This window comes from Macaca fascicularis, chromosome 16 (assembly GCF_037993035.2).
Source record: "Macaca fascicularis isolate 582-1 chromosome 16, T2T-MFA8v1.1".
Lineage (NCBI taxonomy): Eukaryota > Metazoa > Chordata > Mammalia > Primates > Cercopithecidae > Macaca > Macaca fascicularis.
In genome coordinates this window covers 84,857,738-84,877,701 of record NC_088390.1, presented here as the reverse complement: position 1 = coordinate 84,877,701, position 19,964 = coordinate 84,857,738, and the positions used below count along the sequence as shown (strand labels likewise).

The window sequence follows — 19,964 nt, the reverse complement described above, 5'->3', positions numbered from 1 at the left end:
TTATAAATTAGCTGGACATAGTGGTGCATGCCTGTGGTCCCAGCTACTCTGGAGGCCAAGGCATAAGGATCACTTGAGCTTGGGAAGTGGAGTTCAGGCTGAGTGACAAGAGTGAGACCCTGTCTCAAAAAAAAAGTGAGGCCAAGCACAGTGGCTTACACCTGTAATCCCAGCACTTTGGAAGGCCAAGGCAGGTGGATTGCCTGAGTTCAGGAGTTCGAGACCAGCCTGGCCAATATGGTGAAACCGCCCCTCTACTAAAAATACCAACACTAGTCAGGTGTGGTGGTGGGCGCCTGTAATCCCAGCTACTCAGGAGGCTGAGGCAGAAGAATCACTTGAACCTGGGAGGTGGAGCTTGCAGTGAGCTGAGATGGCGCCACTGCACTCCAACCTGGGCGACAGAGTAAGACTCCGTCTCAAAAAAAAAAAAAAAAAAAAAAAAAAAAAAAAAAAAACAAGAAGTACTGATACATGCTACAACATGGATGGACCTCAAAAACACTACGCTCAGGGAAAGAGGCCAGACACAAAGGCCCCATATTGTGCAGTTCCCTTGACATGAAATATCCAGAATGGGTAAATCCATGGAGACACAAAGGAGACTGTAGATGACGGGCTCCTGGAGGAGACCCTGGAGGAGAGATTGGGAGTGACCGTCTAACGGGTATGGGGACCACCTCTTGGGCCATGACAGTGTTCTAGAACCAAACGGATGATTGCACAGCATTGTGAATACACTGAATATCAGTGCACTGTACGCTTTAGGATGGTTTTTAAAAGGCAAGTTTTAGCTTATGTGTATTTCACCACCAAAACTGAACGAGGGAGGCATGTGGAATTCCTAGCTGCACATCACAGAGTCTGAACCCGTGTTGTTTAATTACCTGGTGTTTTTTCCTGTTTTTCTTTAGGAAAAAAACTAGGGTTTACCATAGACAATGGAAAACTCCATAATGTGTCCCTGGGGCAGGGACAAGAAGTGGTGGCTGAGGACGCTCTGGACGTGGCCGCAGAGAAAGGACACTGGGTCATTCTGCAGGTACGAGGGGCCCAGCACTGCGGGGTAAGGACTCCCCGCACTGAGGCGACCGTGGGGATGGGCCCAAAGGCCCGGCAGGAACCAGGATGTGTAGTTTGCATTCAGAAATGTGGGTGGAAATCCTAACACCACTGAAGGAGGAGGCACCCCCGGTGTCGGCCCTGCTGGGGTCAGCCGGGTGGTGTGGGGCACCATGACTGCCCAGAGGAAAGCATGGATTCAACGGTGGAGGGAAGCTGGACTTTATACGAGACTACCCCAAACAGAGATTATTTAAACAAATGGTCAGGCACAGTGGCTCACACCTGTAATCCCAGCACTTTGGGAGGCTGAGGCAGACAAATCACCTGAGGTCAGGAGTTCGAGACCAGCCTCACCAACATGGCAAAACCCCGTCTCTACTAAAAATACAAAAATTAGCCAAGCGTGGTGGCGTGCGCCTGTAATCCCAGCTACTCGGGAGGCTGAGGCAGGAAAATCGCTTGAACCCGGAAGGCAGAGGTTGCAGTAAGCCAAGATCGTGCCACTGCACTCCAGCCTGGGCGACAGAGAGAGACTCAGTCTCAAAAAAAAATTAAAAAAAAAAAAAAAGAAAAAAAAAGGACGACAAATGCTGGGTTGACAAAAGCATCCCTCCTCCTCCTCCTCCTCCTCCTCGCTTGGGGCAGGCAGCGAAGCCCAGAGCGCCCAGGAGATGCTCTCTGCACTTTTGGTTAAACCCTAGCACGACCACCCCTCCTCAGCCCCAGAGCCCGCCCAAGACCCCTCCTCACTACCGCTTGTCCTCAAGCGCCTCTGGGCCTGTCCTGGCTTCCACGGGTCTTACAGTGTGTGTTGACCTCAATCCACAGGGCTAAGCCTGGCCCCGGTGGGAAGCCCTCGGCTTCAAGAGGAGGGGTGGGGACCACAGAATCTCAGCCTTATGCCAGGGAGGACACAAAGGACTCACCGTAAGGCTGGAAGTTTCCAATTCATTGAACACAAAAATCGATTCTGGGGCCTCAGTTCCTTCACTGAAGACATCCTGGCATGCCCAGCACCTGGTTAGGGTGGACTGGTGGGGGGCGGGGCAGTGCCAGCACCAGGCAAGTGTGGGGTGCTGGCAGAAGAGCCCTGCCCTCACCAGGGAACACAGCCGCGTGCCTGCCTGTCCTCGTGGGCCCGGGGCCGGGGAAAGCATGTAACCAGCCTCTGGTCTTGGCTGCAGAACATCCACCTGGTGGCCCGGTGGCTGGGGACGCTGGACAAGAAGCTGGAGCGCTACAGCACGGGTAGCCATGAGGACTACCGGGTGTTCATCAGCGCGGAGCCTGCCCCCAGCCCCGAGACCCACATCATCCCCCAGGGCATCCTGGAGAACGCCATCAAGATCACCAACGAACCCCCCACGGGCATGCATGCCAACTTGCACAAGGCCCTGGACCTGTTCACCCAGGTAAGGCCACGCCTGTTCGGGCTGCCTCGCCATCCCATGCCAGGGCCTGGCATCCATCCCTTGGGGCCCTGAGGACCATTCTGAACTCTGGGGACACCTCCCCTCTGGGTTTCCCCTGTCCACACACCCCTCACAGTCAAAATCAACATATTCCTAAAAGGCAGAAACATGCAAATCATTTCAGGTGCTGTGGCACATTTATTACTTAAAGCTTTAGATGCAGAAACACAGGTTTTAATCAGTTCTATGAACCTGCCAATGAGGGCTGGTAGATGCTGTCCATTGTGTTGGTAGAGCGTGGAACACGTCATGACTGGTCCTTGGAAATGGGGCCCAGCTCCGTGGGGAGTCGACCTCCCTGGAGGTTGGAAGTACGAAGTCCACTGCTGGAGGCTGTGGGCAACCAGGGAAGATGAGGACGCTGTACTTGCTGGGGCTCCGGACGCATGACCGGGTTTCCTTGCCTTCAGCCCCTCCTCTGATCCACCATCAGCAGGAACAGCTGCCAAAACGCAGCCGGCTAGGGAGCCTGGCCCCTACTCAGCTGCAGCGGCCGCTGGCTGCCTCCGGGGCGGAGGGGGAAGGCCTGGCCTGCCTGGCACCTGGGACTCAAGGACCCTCCTTGGCTGGGATCCCACTTGTGCACCTGCCTGGGGTCTGACCTCACCTGACTCTTCCCTCACAGACCTCAAGGCTTCCCCCAAATGCCACCTTCTCCACAGCCTTCCTGGCTGCGGTTTTTGTTTGTTTTTGAGGAGTCTCAGTCTGTCACCCAGGCTGGAGTGCAGTGGTGCTATCTCGACTCACTGCAATCTCCACCTCCCGGGTTCAAGCAATTCTTGTGCCTCAGACTCCCGAGTAGCTGGGATTACAGGCATGCCCCACCACACCCAGCTAATTTGTGTATTTTTAGTAGAGACGGGGTTTTGCCATGTTGGCCAGGCTGATCTTGAACTCCTGATCTCAGGTGATCCACCTGCCTTGGGCTCCCGAATCCTGGCCGCTCTTGTCCTCGGGGGTGCTCCTGTCTACAGGTCCTCATGTCAGTATTTCTCCTGTTGGCACCTCAGCATTTTCTCTGTCTAGAACTTTTTCTGTGCACAAACTTGATCTCCCAAGTGGAGCCTAAAACCTTTTTGAGGTTTGACACCCTGTATTCTTTTTTTTTTGAGACGGAGTTCCACTCTTGCTGACCAGGCTAGAGTGAAAGGGCGTGACCTCAGCTCACTGAAACCTCTGCCTCCTGGGTTCAAGCAATTCTCCTGCCTCAGCCTCCCAAGTAGCTGGGATTACAGGCACCCACCACCATGCCTGGCTAGTTTTCTTGTATTGTTAGTAGAGATGGGGTTTCACCATGTTGGCCAAGCTGACCTCAAACTCCTGACCTCAGGTGATCCACCTGCCTTGGCCTCCTAAATAGCTGGGATTACAGGCACGAGCCACCACGCCCGGCCAACACCCTGTATTCTTCTATAACCCCTAACAAAGATCTGCTTATGGGGTGTTTTATCGGTCCATGAATGCGTGCCGTCCATGCCTGATACATTTTTTAAAAGTACTTACATGGAAATATTGGAGTCACCCACTAAGAATTTCCACCAGCTTTTAAAGGATACACCCTTGTCAAAGTGTGAAAGTAAAAGAAAAAGCAGAAAAACAAATGTTTAAAATGGGTCCCCCATTCCGTTAACCAAACAATCGATACCACACACCTCCCGCCTTGGCCTGCACCCTGCTGAGGGGCGTGAGGATATGTCTTGGAAGCAGCACCCTAGTGTGATGAGTGCTGTGGGGCGCACACGGTGCTGTGGGGCCATGCAGCTCACAGCGGCCCTGAGGTCAGCACCGGTCCTGGAACGGTTTCTGCCAGTCTGTACGAGATCAACGCAGAAACCCAGAAGGCACTTAGCGAACTTTGCAGCGACCCGACACTGCTGTGAATCCAAGCACGGGGACGGTTTTTCCTTTGGTGTTCCATTTTATTGTATTTTGCAAAGTGTCAGTGACAGGGATCGGGGCACTTAGGCAAGGACTGGGCCTTCACTTCCAGCCAGCGTGGAGCCCTGCCAGCCAGCACATGGAGTGGCGCCTCATCCTATCTCTGGCTGGGGAGGTGGGTGGCCAGGCAGTGACAGCTGAGACCTGCGGGTAAAGAAACCCTTCACACGTTCAGGGACCAGTTGCCTCTGAGGGGTTGTGGGCCTCTGAGAACAAGGGCCCAGGGGAAGAAGTGGTGGTGGGTGGAACCTGCATGTCCATGATGCCGCAGACCTGAGTGCGGGCAGGCTGGTGAAAAGCACCCGATCGGATGAACTCTGGAGGATGGACGGACGGTGACACCCACCAGGCCTTCCCTTGTCCTTGCGGGCTGGCGAGTCTCCCATTTGCTGGTGTCACTCTGGCTCTCCAAGTGTTCACTGCCAGCGCCCTCCCCAGGGAGCTGAGGTCTGAAACGGACTGGCCAGGCCAGTCTCCTGGGCCCATCGTCTCCATCCCAGGCAGCCAGGAGGGGATACTCAGGTGATAGAACTCCAACCGCTCCCCTTCTTGTCCATGTTGCCAGAGGGGCCTGTGCCAGGCTTTCCATGACGCCCAGGACAGGGCCCCACTCTTGGTCCACCCAGGGCACTTCCCCTGGCATTTATCTGTCCCTCCCCAGCGGGAGCCTCGGCCACTGTGCCCCACCCAGAGTGCCTGGCCCCGGAGGTACTCCCAGCCGCTGAGCAGAGCAGGTGGAGCACAGCTCCGTTTCAAGAAGCCTCTGGGTGTTCAGGAGTCACTACAGAGTCACTACAGACAGAGTCACTACAGAGTCACTACAGAGTCACTACAGAGTCAGTCACTACAGAGTCAGTCACTACAGAGTCAGTCACTACAGAGTCACTACAGAGTCACTACAGAGTCACTACAGAGTCAGTCACTACAGAGTCAGTCACTACAGAGTCACTACAGAGTCACTACAGAGTCAGTCACTACAGAGTCACTACAGAGTCACTACAGAGTCAGTCACTACAGAGTCACTAGAGTCACTACAGAGTCACTACAGAGTCAGTCACTACAGAGTCAGTCACTACAGAGTCACTACAGAGTCAGTCACTACAGAGTCAGTCACTACAGAGTCACTACAGAGTCAGTCACTACAGAGTCACTACAGAGTCACTACAGAGTCACTACAGAGTCAGTCACTACAGAGTCACTAGAGTCACTACAGAGTCACTACAGAGTCACTACAGAGTCACTAGAGTCACTACAGAGTCACTACAGAGTCAGTCACTACAGAGTCACTACAGAGTCACTACAGAGTCACTACAGAGTCAGAGTCACTACAGAGTCACTACAGAGTCAGTCACTACAGAGTCACTACAGAGTCACTACAGAGTCAGAGTCACTACAGAGTCACTACAGAGTCACTACAGAGTCAGTCACTACAGAGTCACTACAGAGTCACTACAGAGTCAGAGTCACTACAGAGTCACTACAGAGTCAGAGTCACTACAGAGTCACTACAGAGTCACTACAGAGTCAGAGTCACTACAGAGTCACTACAGAGTCAGAGTCACTACAGAGTCACTACAGAGTCACTACAGAGTCAGTCACTACAGAGTCACTACAGAGTCAGTCACTACAGAGTCAGTCACTACAGAGTCACTACAGAGTCACTACAGAGTCAGTCACTACAGAGTCACTACAGAGTCAGTCACTACAGAGTCACTACAGAGTCACTACAGAGTCACTACAGAGTCAGTCACTACAGAGTCACTACAGAGTCACTACAGAGTCAGTCACTACAGAGTCACTACAGAGTCAGTCACTACAGAGTCACTACAGAGTCACTACAGAGTCAGTCACTACAGAGTCACTACAGAGTCACTACAGAGTCAGTCACTACAGAGTCACTACAGAGTCACTACAGAGTCAGTCACTACAGAGTCACTACAGAGTCACTACAGAGTCAGTCACTACAGAGTCACTACAGAGTCAGTCACTACAGAGTCACTACAGAGTCAGTCACTACAGAGTCACTAGAGTCACTACAGAGTCAGTCACTACAGAGTCAGTCACTACAGAGTCAGTCACTACAGAGTCACTACAGAGTCACTACAGAGTCAGTCACTACAGAGTCAGTCACTACAGAGTCACTACAGAGTCACTACAGAGTCAGTCACTACAGAGTCACTACAGAGTCACTACAGAGTCAGTCACTACAGAGTCACTAGAGTCACTACAGAGTCACTACAGAGTCAGTCACTACAGAGTCACTAGAGTCACTACAAAGTCACTACAGAGTCAGTCACTACAGAGTCACTACAGAGTCACTACAGAGTCAGAGTCACTACAGAGTCACTACAGAGTCAGTCACTACAGAGTCACTACAGAGTCAGTCACTACAGAGTCACTACAGAGTCACTACAGAGTCACTACAGAGTCACTACAGAGTCAGTCACTACAGAGTCACTACAGAGTCACTACGGAGTCAGAGTCACTACAGAGTCACTACAGAGTCACTACAGAGTCAGTCACTACAGAGTCACTACAGAGTCACTACAGAGTCACTACAGAGTCAGTCACTACAGAGTCAGTCACTACAGAGTCACTACAGAGTCACTACAGAGTCAGTCACTACAGAGTCAGTCACTACAGAGTCACTACAGAGTCACTACAGAGTCACTACAGAGTCAGTCACTACAGAGTCACTACAGAGTCACTACAGAGTCAGAGTCACTACAGAGCCACTACAGAGTCAGAGTCACTACAGAGTCACTACAGAGTCACTACAGAGTCAGTCACTACAGAGTCACTACAGAGTCAGTCACTACAGAGTCACTACAGAGTCACTACAGAGTCAGTCACTACAGAGTCACTACAGTCACTACAGAGTCACTACAGAGTCAGTCACTACAGAGTCAGTCACTACAGAGTCACTACAGAGTCAGTCACTACAGAGTCACTACAGAGTCACTACAGAGTCACTACAGAGTCAGTCAGTACAGAGTCACTACAGAGTCAGTCACTACAGAGTCACTACAGTCACTACAGAGTCACTACAGAGTCACTACAGAGTCAGTCACTACAGAGTCACTACAGAGTCACTAGAGTCACTACAGAGTCACTACAGAGTCAGTCACTACAGAGTCACTACAGAGTCACTACAGAGTCAGTCACTACAGAGTCACTACAGAGTCAGTCACTACAGAGTCACTACAGAGTCACTACAGAGTCAGTCACTACAGAGTCACTACAGAGTCACTACAGAGTCACTAGAGTCACTACAGAGTCACTACAGAGTCAGTCACTACAGAGTCACTACAGAGTCACTACAGAGTCAGTCACTACAGAGTCACTACAGAGTCAGTCACTACAGAGTCACTACAGAGTCACTACAGAGTCAGTCACTACAGAGTCACTACAGAGTCAGTCACTACAGAGTCACTACAGAGTCACTACAGAGTCAGTCACTACAGAGTCACTACAGAGTCACTACAGTCACTACAGAGTCACTACAGAGTCACTACAGTCACTACAGAGTCACTACAGAGTCAGTCACTACAGAGTCACTACAGAGTCAGTCACTACAGAGTCACTACAGAGCCACTACAGAGTCACTACAGAGTCAGTCACTAGAGTCACTACAGAGTCACTACAGAGTCAGTCACTACAGAGTCACTACAGTCACTACAGAGTCAGTCACTACAGAGTCACTACAGAGTCACTACAGAGTCAGTCACTACAGAGTCACTACAGAGTCAGTCACTACAGAGTCACTACAGTCACTACAGAGTCACTACAGAGTCACTACAGAGTCAGTCACTACAGAGTCACTACAGAGTCAGTCACTACAGAGTCACTACAGAGTCACTACAGAGTCAGTCACTACAGAGTCACTACAGAGTCACTACAGAGTCAGTCACTACAGAGTCACTACAGAGTCACTACAGAGTCACTACAGAGTCAGTCACTACAGAGTCACTACAGAGTCACTACAGTCACTACAGAGTCACTACAGAGTCACTACAGAGTCAGTCACTACAGAGTCACTACAGAGTCACTACAGAGTCACTACAGAGTCAGTCACTACAGAGTCACTACAGAGTCACTACAGAGTCAGTCACTACAGAGTCACTACAGAGTCACTACAGAGTCAGTCACTACAGAGTCACTACAGAGTCACTAGAGTCACTACAGAGTCAGTCACTACAGAGTCACTACAGAGTCACTACAGAGTCAGTCACTATAGAGTCACTACAGAGTCAGTCACTACAGAGTCACTACAGAGTCACTACAGAGTCAGTCACTACAGAGTCACTACAGAGTCAGTCACTACAGAGTCACTACAGAGTCACTACAGTCACTACAGAGTCACTACAGAGTCACTACAGAGTCAGTCACTACAGAGTCACTACAGTCACTACAGAGTCACTACAGAGTCAGTCACTACAGAGTCACTACAGAGTCAGTCACTACAGAGTCACTACAGAGCCACTACAGAGTCACTACAGAGTCAGTCACTAGAGTCACTACAGAGTCACTACAGAGTCAGTCACTACAGAGTCACTACAGTCACTACAGAGTCAGTCACTACAGAGTCACTACAGAGTCACTACAGAGTCAGTCACTACAGAGTCACTACAGTCACTACAGAGTCACTACAGAGTCACTACAGAGTCAGTCACTACAGAGTCACTACAGAGTCAGTCACTACAGAGTCACTACAGAGTCACTACAGAGTCAGTCACTACAGAGTCACTACAGAGTCACTACAGAGTCAGTCACTACAGAGTCACTACAGAGTCACTACAGAGTCAGTCACTAGAGTCACTACAGAGTCACTACAGAGTCACTACAGAGTCACTACAGAGTCACTACAGTCACTACAGAGTCACTACAGAGTCAGTCACTACAGAGTCACTACAGAGTCAGTCACTACAGAGTCAGTCACTACAGAGTCACTACAGAGTCACTACAGAGTCACTACAGAGTCACTACAGAGTCAGTCACTACAGAGTCACTACAGAGTCAGTCACTACAGAGTCACTACAGAGTCACTACAGAGTCACTACAGTCACTACAGAGTCACTACAGAGTCACTACAGAGTCACTACAGAGTCAGTCACTACAGAGTCAGTCACTACAGAGTCACTACAGAGTCACTACAGAGTCAGTCACTACAGAGTCACTACAGAGTCACTACAGAGTCAGTCACTACAGAGTCACTAGAGTCACTACAGAGTCACTACAGAGTCAGTCACTACAGAGTCACTAGAGTCACTACAAAGTCACTACAGAGTCAGTCACTACAGAGTCACTACAGAGTCACTACAGAGTCACTACAGAGTCAGAGTCACTACAGAGTCACTACAGAGTCAGTCACTACAGAGTCACTACAGAGTCACTACAGAGTCAGTCACTACAGAGTCACTACAGAGTCACTACAGAGTCACTACGGAGTCAGAGTCACTACAGAGTCACTACAGAGTCACTACAGAGTCAGTCACTACAGAGTCACTACAGAGTCACTACAGAGTCAGTCACTACAGAGTCACTACAGAGTCAGTCACTACAGAGTCAGTCACTACAGAGTCACTACAGAGTCACTACAGAGTCACTACAGAGTCAGTCACTACAGAGTCAGTCACTACAGAGTCACTACAGAGTCACTACAGAGTCACTACAGAGTCACTACAGAGTCAGTCACTACAGAGTCACTACAGAGTCACTACAGAGTCAGAGTCACTACAGAGCCACTACAGAGTCAGAGTCACTACAGAGTCACTACAGAGTCACTACAGAGTCAGTCACTACAGAGTCACTACAGAGTCACTACAGAGTCAGTCACTACAGAGTCACTACAGTCACTACAGAGTCACTACAGAGTCAGTCACTACAGAGTCAGTCACTACAGAGTCACTACAGAGTCAGTCACTACAGAGTCACTACAGAGTCACTACAGAGTCAGTCACTACAGAGTCACTACAGTCACTACAGAGTCACTACAGAGTCACTACAGAGTCAGTCACTACAGAGTCACTACAGAGTCACTAGAGTCACTACAGAGTCACTACAGAGTCAGTCACTACAGAGTCACTACAGAGTCACTACAGAGTCAGTCACTACAGAGTCACTACAGAGTCAGTCACTACAGAGTCACTACAGAGTCACTACAGAGTCAGTCACTACAGAGTCACTACAGAGTCACTACAGAGTCACTAGAGTCACTACAGAGTCAGTCACTACAGAGTCACTACAGAGTCACTACAGAGTCAGTCACTACAGAGTCACTACAGAGTCAGTCACTACAGAGTCACTACAGAGTCACTACAGAGTCAGTCACTACAGAGTCACTACAGAGTCAGTCACTACAGAGTCACTACAGAGTCACTACAGAGTCAGTCACTACAGAGTCACTACAGAGTCACTACAGTCACTACAGAGTCACTACAGAGTCACTACAGTCACTACAGAGTCACTACAGAGTCAGTCACTACAGAGTCACTACAGAGTCAGTCACTACAGAGTCACTACAGAGCCACTACAGAGTCACTACAGAGTCAGTCACTAGAGTCACTACAGAGTCACTACAGAGTCAGTCACTACAGAGTCACTACAGTCACTACAGAGTCAGTCACTACAGAGTCACTACAGAGTCACTACAGAGTCAGTCACTACAGAGTCACTACAGAGTCAGTCACTACAGAGTCACTACAGAGTCACTACAGAGTCAGTCACTACAGAGTCACTACAGAGTCAGTCACTACAGAGTCACTACAGAGTCACTACAGAGTCAGTCACTACAGAGTCACTACAGAGTCACTACAGAGTCAGTCACTACAGAGTCACTACAGAGTCACTACAGAGTCACTACAGAGTCAGTCACTACAGAGTCACTACAGAGTCACTACAGTCACTACAGAGTCACTACAGAGTCACTACAGAGTCAGTCACTACAGAGTCACTACAGAGTCACTACAGAGTCACTACAGAGTCAGTCACTACAGAGTCACTACAGAGTCACTACAGAGTCAGTCACTACAGAGTCACTACAGAGTCACTACAGAGTCAGTCACTACAGAGTCACTACAGAGTCACTAGAGTCACTACAGAGTCAGTCACTACAGAGTCACTACAGAGTCACTACAGAGTCAGTCACTACAGAGTCACTACAGAGTCAGTCACTACAGAGTCACTACAGAGTCACTACAGAGTCAGTCACTACAGAGTCACTACAGAGTCAGTCACTACAGAGTCACTACAGAGTCACTACAGTCACTACAGAGTCACTACAGAGTCACTACAGAGTCAGTCACTACAGAGTCACTACAGTCACTACAGAGTCACTACAGAGTCAGTCACTACAGAGTCACTACAGAGTCAGTCACTACAGAGTCACTACAGAGCCACTACAGAGTCACTACAGAGTCAGTCACTAGAGTCACTACAGAGTCACTACAGAGTCAGTCACTACAGAGTCACTACAGTCACTACAGAGTCAGTCACTACAGAGTCACTACAGAGTCACTACAGAGTCAGTCACTACAGAGTCACTACAGAGTCAGTCACTACAGAGTCACTACAGTCACTACAGAGTCACTACAGAGTCACTACAGAGTCAGTCACTACAGAGTCACTACAGAGTCAGTCACTACAGAGTCACTACAGAGTCACTACAGAGTCAGTCACTACAGAGTCACTACAGAGTCACTACAGAGTCAGTCACTACAGAGTCACTACAGAGTCACTACAGAGTCAGTCACTAGAGTCACTACAGAGTCACTACAGAGTCACTACAGTCACTACAGAGTCACTACAGAGTCAGTCACTACAGAGTCACTACAGAGTCAGTCACTACAGAGTCAGTCACTACAGAGTCACTACAGAGTCACTACAGAGTCACTACAGAGTCACTACAGAGTCAGTCACTACAGAGTCACTACAGAGTCACTACAGAGTCAGTCACTACAGAGTCACTACAGAGTCACTACAGAGTCACTACAGTCACTACAGAGTCACTACAGAGTCACTACAGAGTCAGTCACTACAGAGTCAGTCACTACAGAGTCACTACAGAGTCACTCACTACAGAGTCACTACAGAGTCACTACAGAGTCAGTCACTACAGAGTCACTACAGAGTCACTACAGAGTCACTACAGAGCCACTACAGAGTCACTACAGAGTCAGTCACTACAGAGTCACTACAGAGTCACTACAGAGTCACTACAGAGTCACTACAGAGTCAGTCACTACAGAGTCACTACAGAGTCACTACAGAGTCAGTCACTACAGAGTCACTACAGAGTCACTACAGAGTCAGTCACTACAGAGTCACTACAGAGTCACTACAGAGTCAGTCACTACAGAGTCACTACAGAGTCACTACAGAGTCAGTCACTACAGAGTCACTACAGAGTCACTACAGAGTCAGTCACTACAGAGTCACTACAGAGTCACTACAGAGTCAGTCACTACAGAGTCAGTCACTACAGAGTCACTACAGAGTCACTACAGTCACTACAGAGTCACTACAGAGTCACTACAGAGTCACTACAGAGTCAGTCACTACAGAGTCACTACAGAGTCACTACAGAGCCACTACAGAGTCAGTCACTACAGAGCCACTACAGAGTCACTACAGAGCCACTACAGAGTCAGTCACTACAGAGTCACTACAGAGTCACTACAGAGTCAGTCACTACAGAGTCACTACAGAGTCACTACAGAGTCAGTCACTACAGAGTCACTACAGAGTCAGTCACTACAGAGTCACTACAGAGTCACTACAGAGTCAGTCACTACAGAGTCACTACAGAGTCACTACAGAGTCACTACAGAGTCACTACAGAGTCAGTCACTACAGAGTCACTACAGAGTCACTACAGTCACTACAGAGTCACTACAGAGTCATTACAGAGTCAGTCACTACAGAGTCACTACAGAGTCACTACAGAGCCACTACAGAGTCAGTCACTACAGAGTCACTACAGAGTCACTACAGAGTCAGTCACTACAGAGTCAGTCACTACAGAGTCACTACAGAGTCAGTCACTACAGAGTCACTACAGAGTCACTACAGAGTCAGTCACTACAGAGTCAGTCACTACAGAGTCAGTCACTACAGAGTCACTACAGAGTCACTACAGTCACTACAGAGTCACTACAGAGTCACTACAGAGTCAGTCACTACAGAGTCACTACAGAGTCACTACAGAGCCACTACAGAGTCACTACAGAGTCATTACAGAGTCAGTCACTACAGAGCCACTACAGAGTCACTAGAGTCACTACAGAGCCACTACAGAGTCAGTCACTACAGAGTCAGTCACTACAGAGTCACTACAGAGTCACTACAGAGCCACTACAGAGTCACTACAGAGTCAGTCACTACAGAGTCACTACAGAGTCACTACAGAGTCACTACAGAGTCAGTCACTACAGAGTCACTACAGAGTCACTACAGAGCCACTACAGAGTCACTACAGAGTCAGTCACTACAGAGTCACTACAGAGTCATTACAGAGTCACTACAGAGTCACTACAGAGCCACTACAGAGCCACTACAGAGTCAGTCACTACAGAGTCAGTCACTACAGAGTCACTACAGAGTCACTACAGAGTCATTACAGAGTCACTACAGAGTCACTACAGAGCCACTACAGAGCCACTACAGAGCCACTACAGAGTCAGTCACTACAGAGTCAGTCACTACAGAGTCACTACAGAGTCACTACAGAGCCAGTCACTACAGAGTCACTACAGAGTCATTACAGAGTCACTACAGAGTCACTACAGAGCCACTACAGAGTCACTACAGAGCAAAGATTAACGAGGAAAAGCGCACAAAGCCAGAGACCTAGGAGGCATAAGTGGGGCTCAGTTGGCCTTTCCCTGGAGCCAGATAAAAAGGATTTAAGAAGTGACTCCACCCCATCCCCCCATTCCCCCATCCCCTATCCCCCCATCCCCTATCCCCCCATCCCCTATCCCCCCATCCCCTATCCCCCCATCCCCTATCCCCCATCCCCTATCCCCCCATCCCCTATCCCCCCATCCCCTATCCCCCCATCCCCTATCCCATGCCCCATCCCCCCATCCCATGCCCCATCCTCCCATCCCATGCCCCATCCTCCCATCCCCCCATCCCCTATCCTATCCCCCATCCTCTATTCCATTCCCTATCCTGATGGAACTTTATCAGTTGTTTTTAGAGTTTGGGATACTGTGCGTAAGTGATGAGGAATGTTGATAATTACAAAGAAACATTCTTTCTTATTAAAGTAGTCCCGAAACGTCCAGGATTTGGGAAGATCTTATTAGGAAGCAGTATCAATAATTCAACTTGTAATAAGTACTTGAAAGGGATAAAAACAGACTTTCTGAAAGAAAATCGTACTCAGTCATGACAGCCCAGCTTTCCCTGCAGCTGGTCTGATGGAGACCCCCTCAGCCCACAGCTTTGTCCCCCCACCACCCCTACCGCAGCAAAGCATCTGGCAAGGGCTGGACGCTAGTCACCCTCAGGGGCATTTCTGTGTAAACTTCTCCCTCTCCGTAACACCTGACTGGAGCATGTGCCCCACAGGACACCCTGGAGATGTGCACCAAGGAGATGGAGTTCAAGTGCATCCTCTTTGCCCTGTGCTACTTCCACGCAGTGGTGGCAGAGAGGCGCAAGTTCGGTGCCCAGGGCTGGAACCGGTCATACCCCTTCAACAACGGGGACCTCACCATCTCCATCAACGTGCTCTACAACTACCTGGAGGCCAACCCCAAGGTGAGGGGCTCAGTGGGACCTGTGCTTGGACGTATCCCTCCCTCCTTCCCTCTGTCCCTCCTTCCCTCCCTCTGTCCCTCCTTCCCTCCCTCTGTCCCTCCTTCCCTCCCTCTGTCCCTCCCTCCCTCCCTCTGTCCCTCCTTCCCTCCTTCCCTCCTTCTCCTTCCCTCCCTCCATCCCTCCCTCCATCCCTCCCTCCCTCCTTCCCTCCTTCTCCTTTCCTCCCTTTCCTTTTGGTCTTTGTCTTAAAAGACATTAAGTGGGCCTGGGCGACAGAGCAAGACACCATCTCAAAAAAAAAAAAAAAATCAAGGTGGTTTCACAAACCAGAGAGAGCTTGAAAGGCAGCACCATCTGTGCTCTCTCCAGCCTGATGTAACAACGGTCAGTCCTTCGCCCCCACCTCCTGCAGGAGCCGCTTCTGCTTGTTGGCACACCCCACGCTACCTGCCCCTCCTGCACCTGGGCGGGGATTCCCCCAGAATCCTGGCACCGCAGGCTGTGAGCTGGGACTCGGTGGGGAGGACAAGCAGGGCTTCCTGGGCTGCAGGCCTCACCATTGCTCTGTCAGTGTCTGGAGAGAACCCAGGTTTGGAGCAGGACGGGCAGAAAACCTCCGTGGATAGAAGGGAGCCCTGTGTCCATTATGAGAACGCATAAAGGCGCATGCAGACTCCACAGAGGACTGAGCAGAAAGGCGCACATCCTCCAGAAACGGTCTGCAGCAGGAGGCACAGCAGGTTGGGGCACAGAGCAAGGTACACAGCAGGGAGGGCACAGGTTGGGGACCAGACAGTAGCGTATGAATCCCAGACCTGCTATTCACTGGATGGAGGTCCTCTGTAAGCAGCACATACGCCGCTAGGCCCTGCAGCCCCATCTACAGTCTCCTAAGACTTGGCCACCCCATCCATAAACTGGAGAGCGCAGCAGTGCCCACCACACAGGGCTCTTACGAGGCTCTGACTCAGGCTAAGCCTGGCACAGACCCAGGAGCCCCTCACCCAGAAGCCCCTCGCCCAGAAGGCAGAAGGCGGTGCACACCCCTATAAACCCTGGGTCCTCCTCCTCACTCTCAGCCTCCAAATCAAGAGCAACATGGACCCTGGCTCTGAGACAGCAAGGCCTGGGCGCCCTCTTACAGACTGGGAGGCAGATGGGAAGAAAGCAGCGCTCAGCTGCACGGGGGGCTGTTGACTGCATGGGGCCGCTACCTGCGTGAGGCCTTGGGGTTGGAGCACTCCCAGGGCCTGGGTGGTTAAACACCTGCCCCTGTGACGTGAGAAACAGTGCTGGCACCAGGGGGGAAATGTTCGAAGCCCGCTCTGCCACTCATTCACTGAGACCTCGAGCAAGTCACTGGACCACTAAGCCTGCTTCCTCACGGGCGGAACGGGGATGACGCCTCCGCCTCAGAGCCTTGGGGCTTCAATGAGGGAAGCCTGGCCTAGCAACGCCAGTTTCAGGAAGCCCCTCTTTTTTTCCATCTCCTTGTAATAAGGCTCAGGACCTGGCCCACTAAGCCCCAGGCATGCACAGCACACGTGCTCTCAGTGGGTGTCCTGAGAAGGCCCCCAGGAGGTGACCTCTGATGTCAAGCACCCTGCCTGGGAGGCCATGACAAAGCCTCCTCACTGAGGCTGGAGGACGACGACCTCCCAGACTGCTGCTGGCGAACGCTGGGCCTGGAATGTGGTATGCTTTGTTCTTTGGGAGGCACACCAGCCCTGGAGCAACAGGGGGCAGAACTGGGCCGGGACTTGGCTCCCCGTGCTCCCCGGCAATGGGCCACCGCAGACGCCAGCAGGGGAAGGTGGCCTCCATCTGCCGGTCGATGGGGCAAGGTGCCAGCAGGACGTTTCACCCAGAACAAGACCCGGACCTGAAAACACTCCCAGACGCACGCAGGATGTTCAAAGGGACTTTCAGCACGGAGGGACGGCCTAACCGAGCAGACTAGTTTGGGAGAAAGTCTGGCTAGAAGTTTTTCATTTGAAATTTTTTATTTTATTTTATTTTTTTTTTTTTTGAGACAGGGCCTCACTGTTACTTGGGCAGGAGTGCAGTGGCACAATCACAGCTCACTGCAGCCTTCATCTCCTGGGCTCAGGTGATCCTCCCACCCCAGCCTCCCAAGTAGCTGGGACTACAGAGGCCACTACACCCAGTTAATTTTTTGTTTGTTTTTTGTAAAGACAGGGTTTTGCCATGTTGCCTAGGCTGATCTCAAACTCCTGGGCTCAAGTGATCTGCCCACCTTGGCCTCCCAAGGTGCTGGAATTACAGACGTGAGCCACTGCGCCTGGCCAGATTAAGATTTTTAAGACAGTTCCTTAGCCATTGCGCACTGACACACACTGGGCAGCTTCTAGGCTGCTGAGAAGCCACACGAGTACCATGTACGTCAGCGGCTGCCACATCCTGAGGCGCAGTGTCCTGATGTGGCCTGCGCTGGCCAACCTTTCCTCTGTCCTCAGGCCTCCCTCCCCCTCCACAGACTCCCCACCAGCTCCCACATTCCCTTCATGGCACAGGTCATGCTACACGCTGAGTGACCACGGGGAATTATGTCATCTGGGTCCATGACCTGCTCAGCCCTCTGGGCTCTGAGGAAATAGATCAGGGATTCCCACGCGAACGGAAGACAAAAGTCTGCTGGAACGTTGCTTTGAAACACAGAGCAAGCTGCAGGGACTCCCAGGGAGGGGCCTGAGAGCTACAGCTCCCCCAGGAGTCTCTGGGGGATTCCCTCAGCAGGTGCGGGAAATGCAGACAGCACCCACCCCCGCCCACTGCAGGAAACCACCCTCCTGAGGTGTGTGGCGGGGGGTCAGGAGGGAGAGTGGGGCACAGGTCTCCCTGCCTTTCGGGAGACACAGACGCTGCCTCCAAAGCTGCTAAGCAAGATGCAGGAAAAGCAGCCCGCAAACACTTGTGGCGACCAGACAGAGAAGGTTTTAAGTCACAAATGATAATTTGGAAAATATTAATGTTTTGAGTAAAAATTCATGACACTAAGCCAAGTGCAGTGGCCCAAGTCTATAATCCCAGCACTGTGGGAGGCCGAGGCAGGAGGACTGCTTGAGCCTAGGAGTTCAAAACCAGCCTGGCCAACACAGCAAGACCCTGTCTCTACAAAAAATTTAAAACACTATAGTCTGGAATGGTGGTGAGTGACTGTAGGCCCAGCTACTTGGGAGGCTGATGTGGGAGGGTCACTTGAACCCAGATCAAGGCTGCGTGAGCCATGTTTGCACCACTGCACTCCAGCCTGGGACACAGAACAAGACCCTGTCTAAAAAGCATACACATATGGGCCAGACACAGTGGCTCACACCTGTAATCCCAGCACTTTGGGAGGCTGAGGTGGGCGGATCACCTGAGGTCAGGAGTTCAAGACCAGCCTGGGCAACATAATGAAATCTCATCTTTACTAAAAATCCAAAATATTAGCTGGCTGTGGTGATGTGCGCCTGTAATCCCAGCTACTCAGGAGGCTGAAGCAGAATTGCGTGAACCCCAGAGGCAGAGGTTTCAGTGAGCAGAGACTGCACCGCTGCACTCCAGCCTGGACAACAGAGCAAGACTCCATCTCAAAAATAAGCAACCTAAAAAATATATACATGTGTATATAAACTCATGAGACCAAATCAGATGATTGAGGAATCAACTGGTTCTTATTCAATGAACTCACTGGTATTTGACGACAGCTCTTCTGGGCAGCACAGAGCGGAAGTGCTGTTATGAAAACATCTGCCTCGCTTCAGGAGCTGCAGACTTCAGGGAAAGAACAGGTGGGCAGAACTGGAGAGAAGCTGACCATGAGCAGCAGGATTTCGCATGCTGGGTACCAAGAGAGAATGTCAATTATCTTATTTTTATCCCAATTACATGTTGGAATGATCTCTTTTAAAGTGGTTGCCACAAAATTTAAAATGACATTTGTGGCCTCGATCCGTGGCTCCCACCATCCTTCTGCTGAACTGGCTGTGCAGGAGGAGGCTCCACAGTGGGCACATGGAGGCGGGAGGAACAAGGGCCGGCTTCATGGCAAGGACGCTCATGAGCCAGACTTTGTAGAAGGAAGAGTGTTCCGGGGCGAAGGTGTGACGTGAGACCGCAAGGAAGCCTGGAGGGCAGTGGGAACGGCAGCAGGGAGGCGTGTGGTCGCCTGGCGTGTGCTCTGGTCCATACTGCCGAGTTTGGTCTTCATTCCCTAAGGCCCAGGCAGCCTAGGTCAGATAAGTCACTTGCTCAAACCCTCTATGTGACTGCAAAGACCCTGGAGGCACAGGAGCTACTAGAAGGATGAGAACCACGAAGGACTCGACTTCCACAAGGTGGGAGACTCACCAGATGCATCTGAAGATGTGACTAACTGAACTTCATCGACAAAAGATCGACAGCACTGGAGTCAATCCTTGAGTCACACAGAATCAAACCACTTGTGTTGAAATTGGACCATGAAGGGCAGTCTCGAATGTAACACAGAGCGGGAGAGGCAGAGGGAACAAGTTCCGATTCAGCCCTGTGGCCTCTGAGGCACAGTGAAGCACAGCAAACACCTGCCCCACGGGAGGTGCAGAGAGCACCGCCTGCAGAAGTGCTGTCCAAGGTGGAGGGAGGTGCCGCACAGCCCCTTGTGAGAGAAGCCAAAGGGGCCGGACACTGGTGTCTGATGGTGCGGGATAGGGAAGAAAGGTGGCCCTGGGGCCTGGCGAC

At 51.0% G+C, this 19,964-nt stretch overlaps 1 protein-coding gene and 1 long non-coding RNA gene across 2 annotated transcripts in view; one reads left to right on the top strand and one right to left on the bottom strand.

Annotated features, from left to right (window-relative positions):
• Window positions 1-19,964, top strand: part of DNAH17 (dynein axonemal heavy chain 17) — a 171,464-nt gene that overhangs the window by 144,116 nt on the left and 7,384 nt on the right. Inside the window, exons 73-75 of the mRNA XM_045376584.3 lie at window positions 915-1,042; window positions 2,250-2,477; window positions 15,051-15,242. Coding sequence (XP_045232519.2) covers window positions 915-1,042; window positions 2,250-2,477; window positions 15,051-15,242 — 548 coding nt within the window. The remainder of the gene's footprint in view (window positions 1-914; window positions 1,043-2,249; window positions 2,478-15,050; window positions 15,243-19,964) is intronic.
• LOC135967787 (uncharacterized) lies at window positions 2,655-19,074 on the bottom strand. The gene is made up of 2 exons (XR_010582051.2): window positions 18,937-19,074; window positions 2,655-2,870 (listed from the first exon to the last, which is right to left on the bottom strand). It is a non-coding gene; the product is annotated as an uncharacterized lncRNA (long non-coding RNA).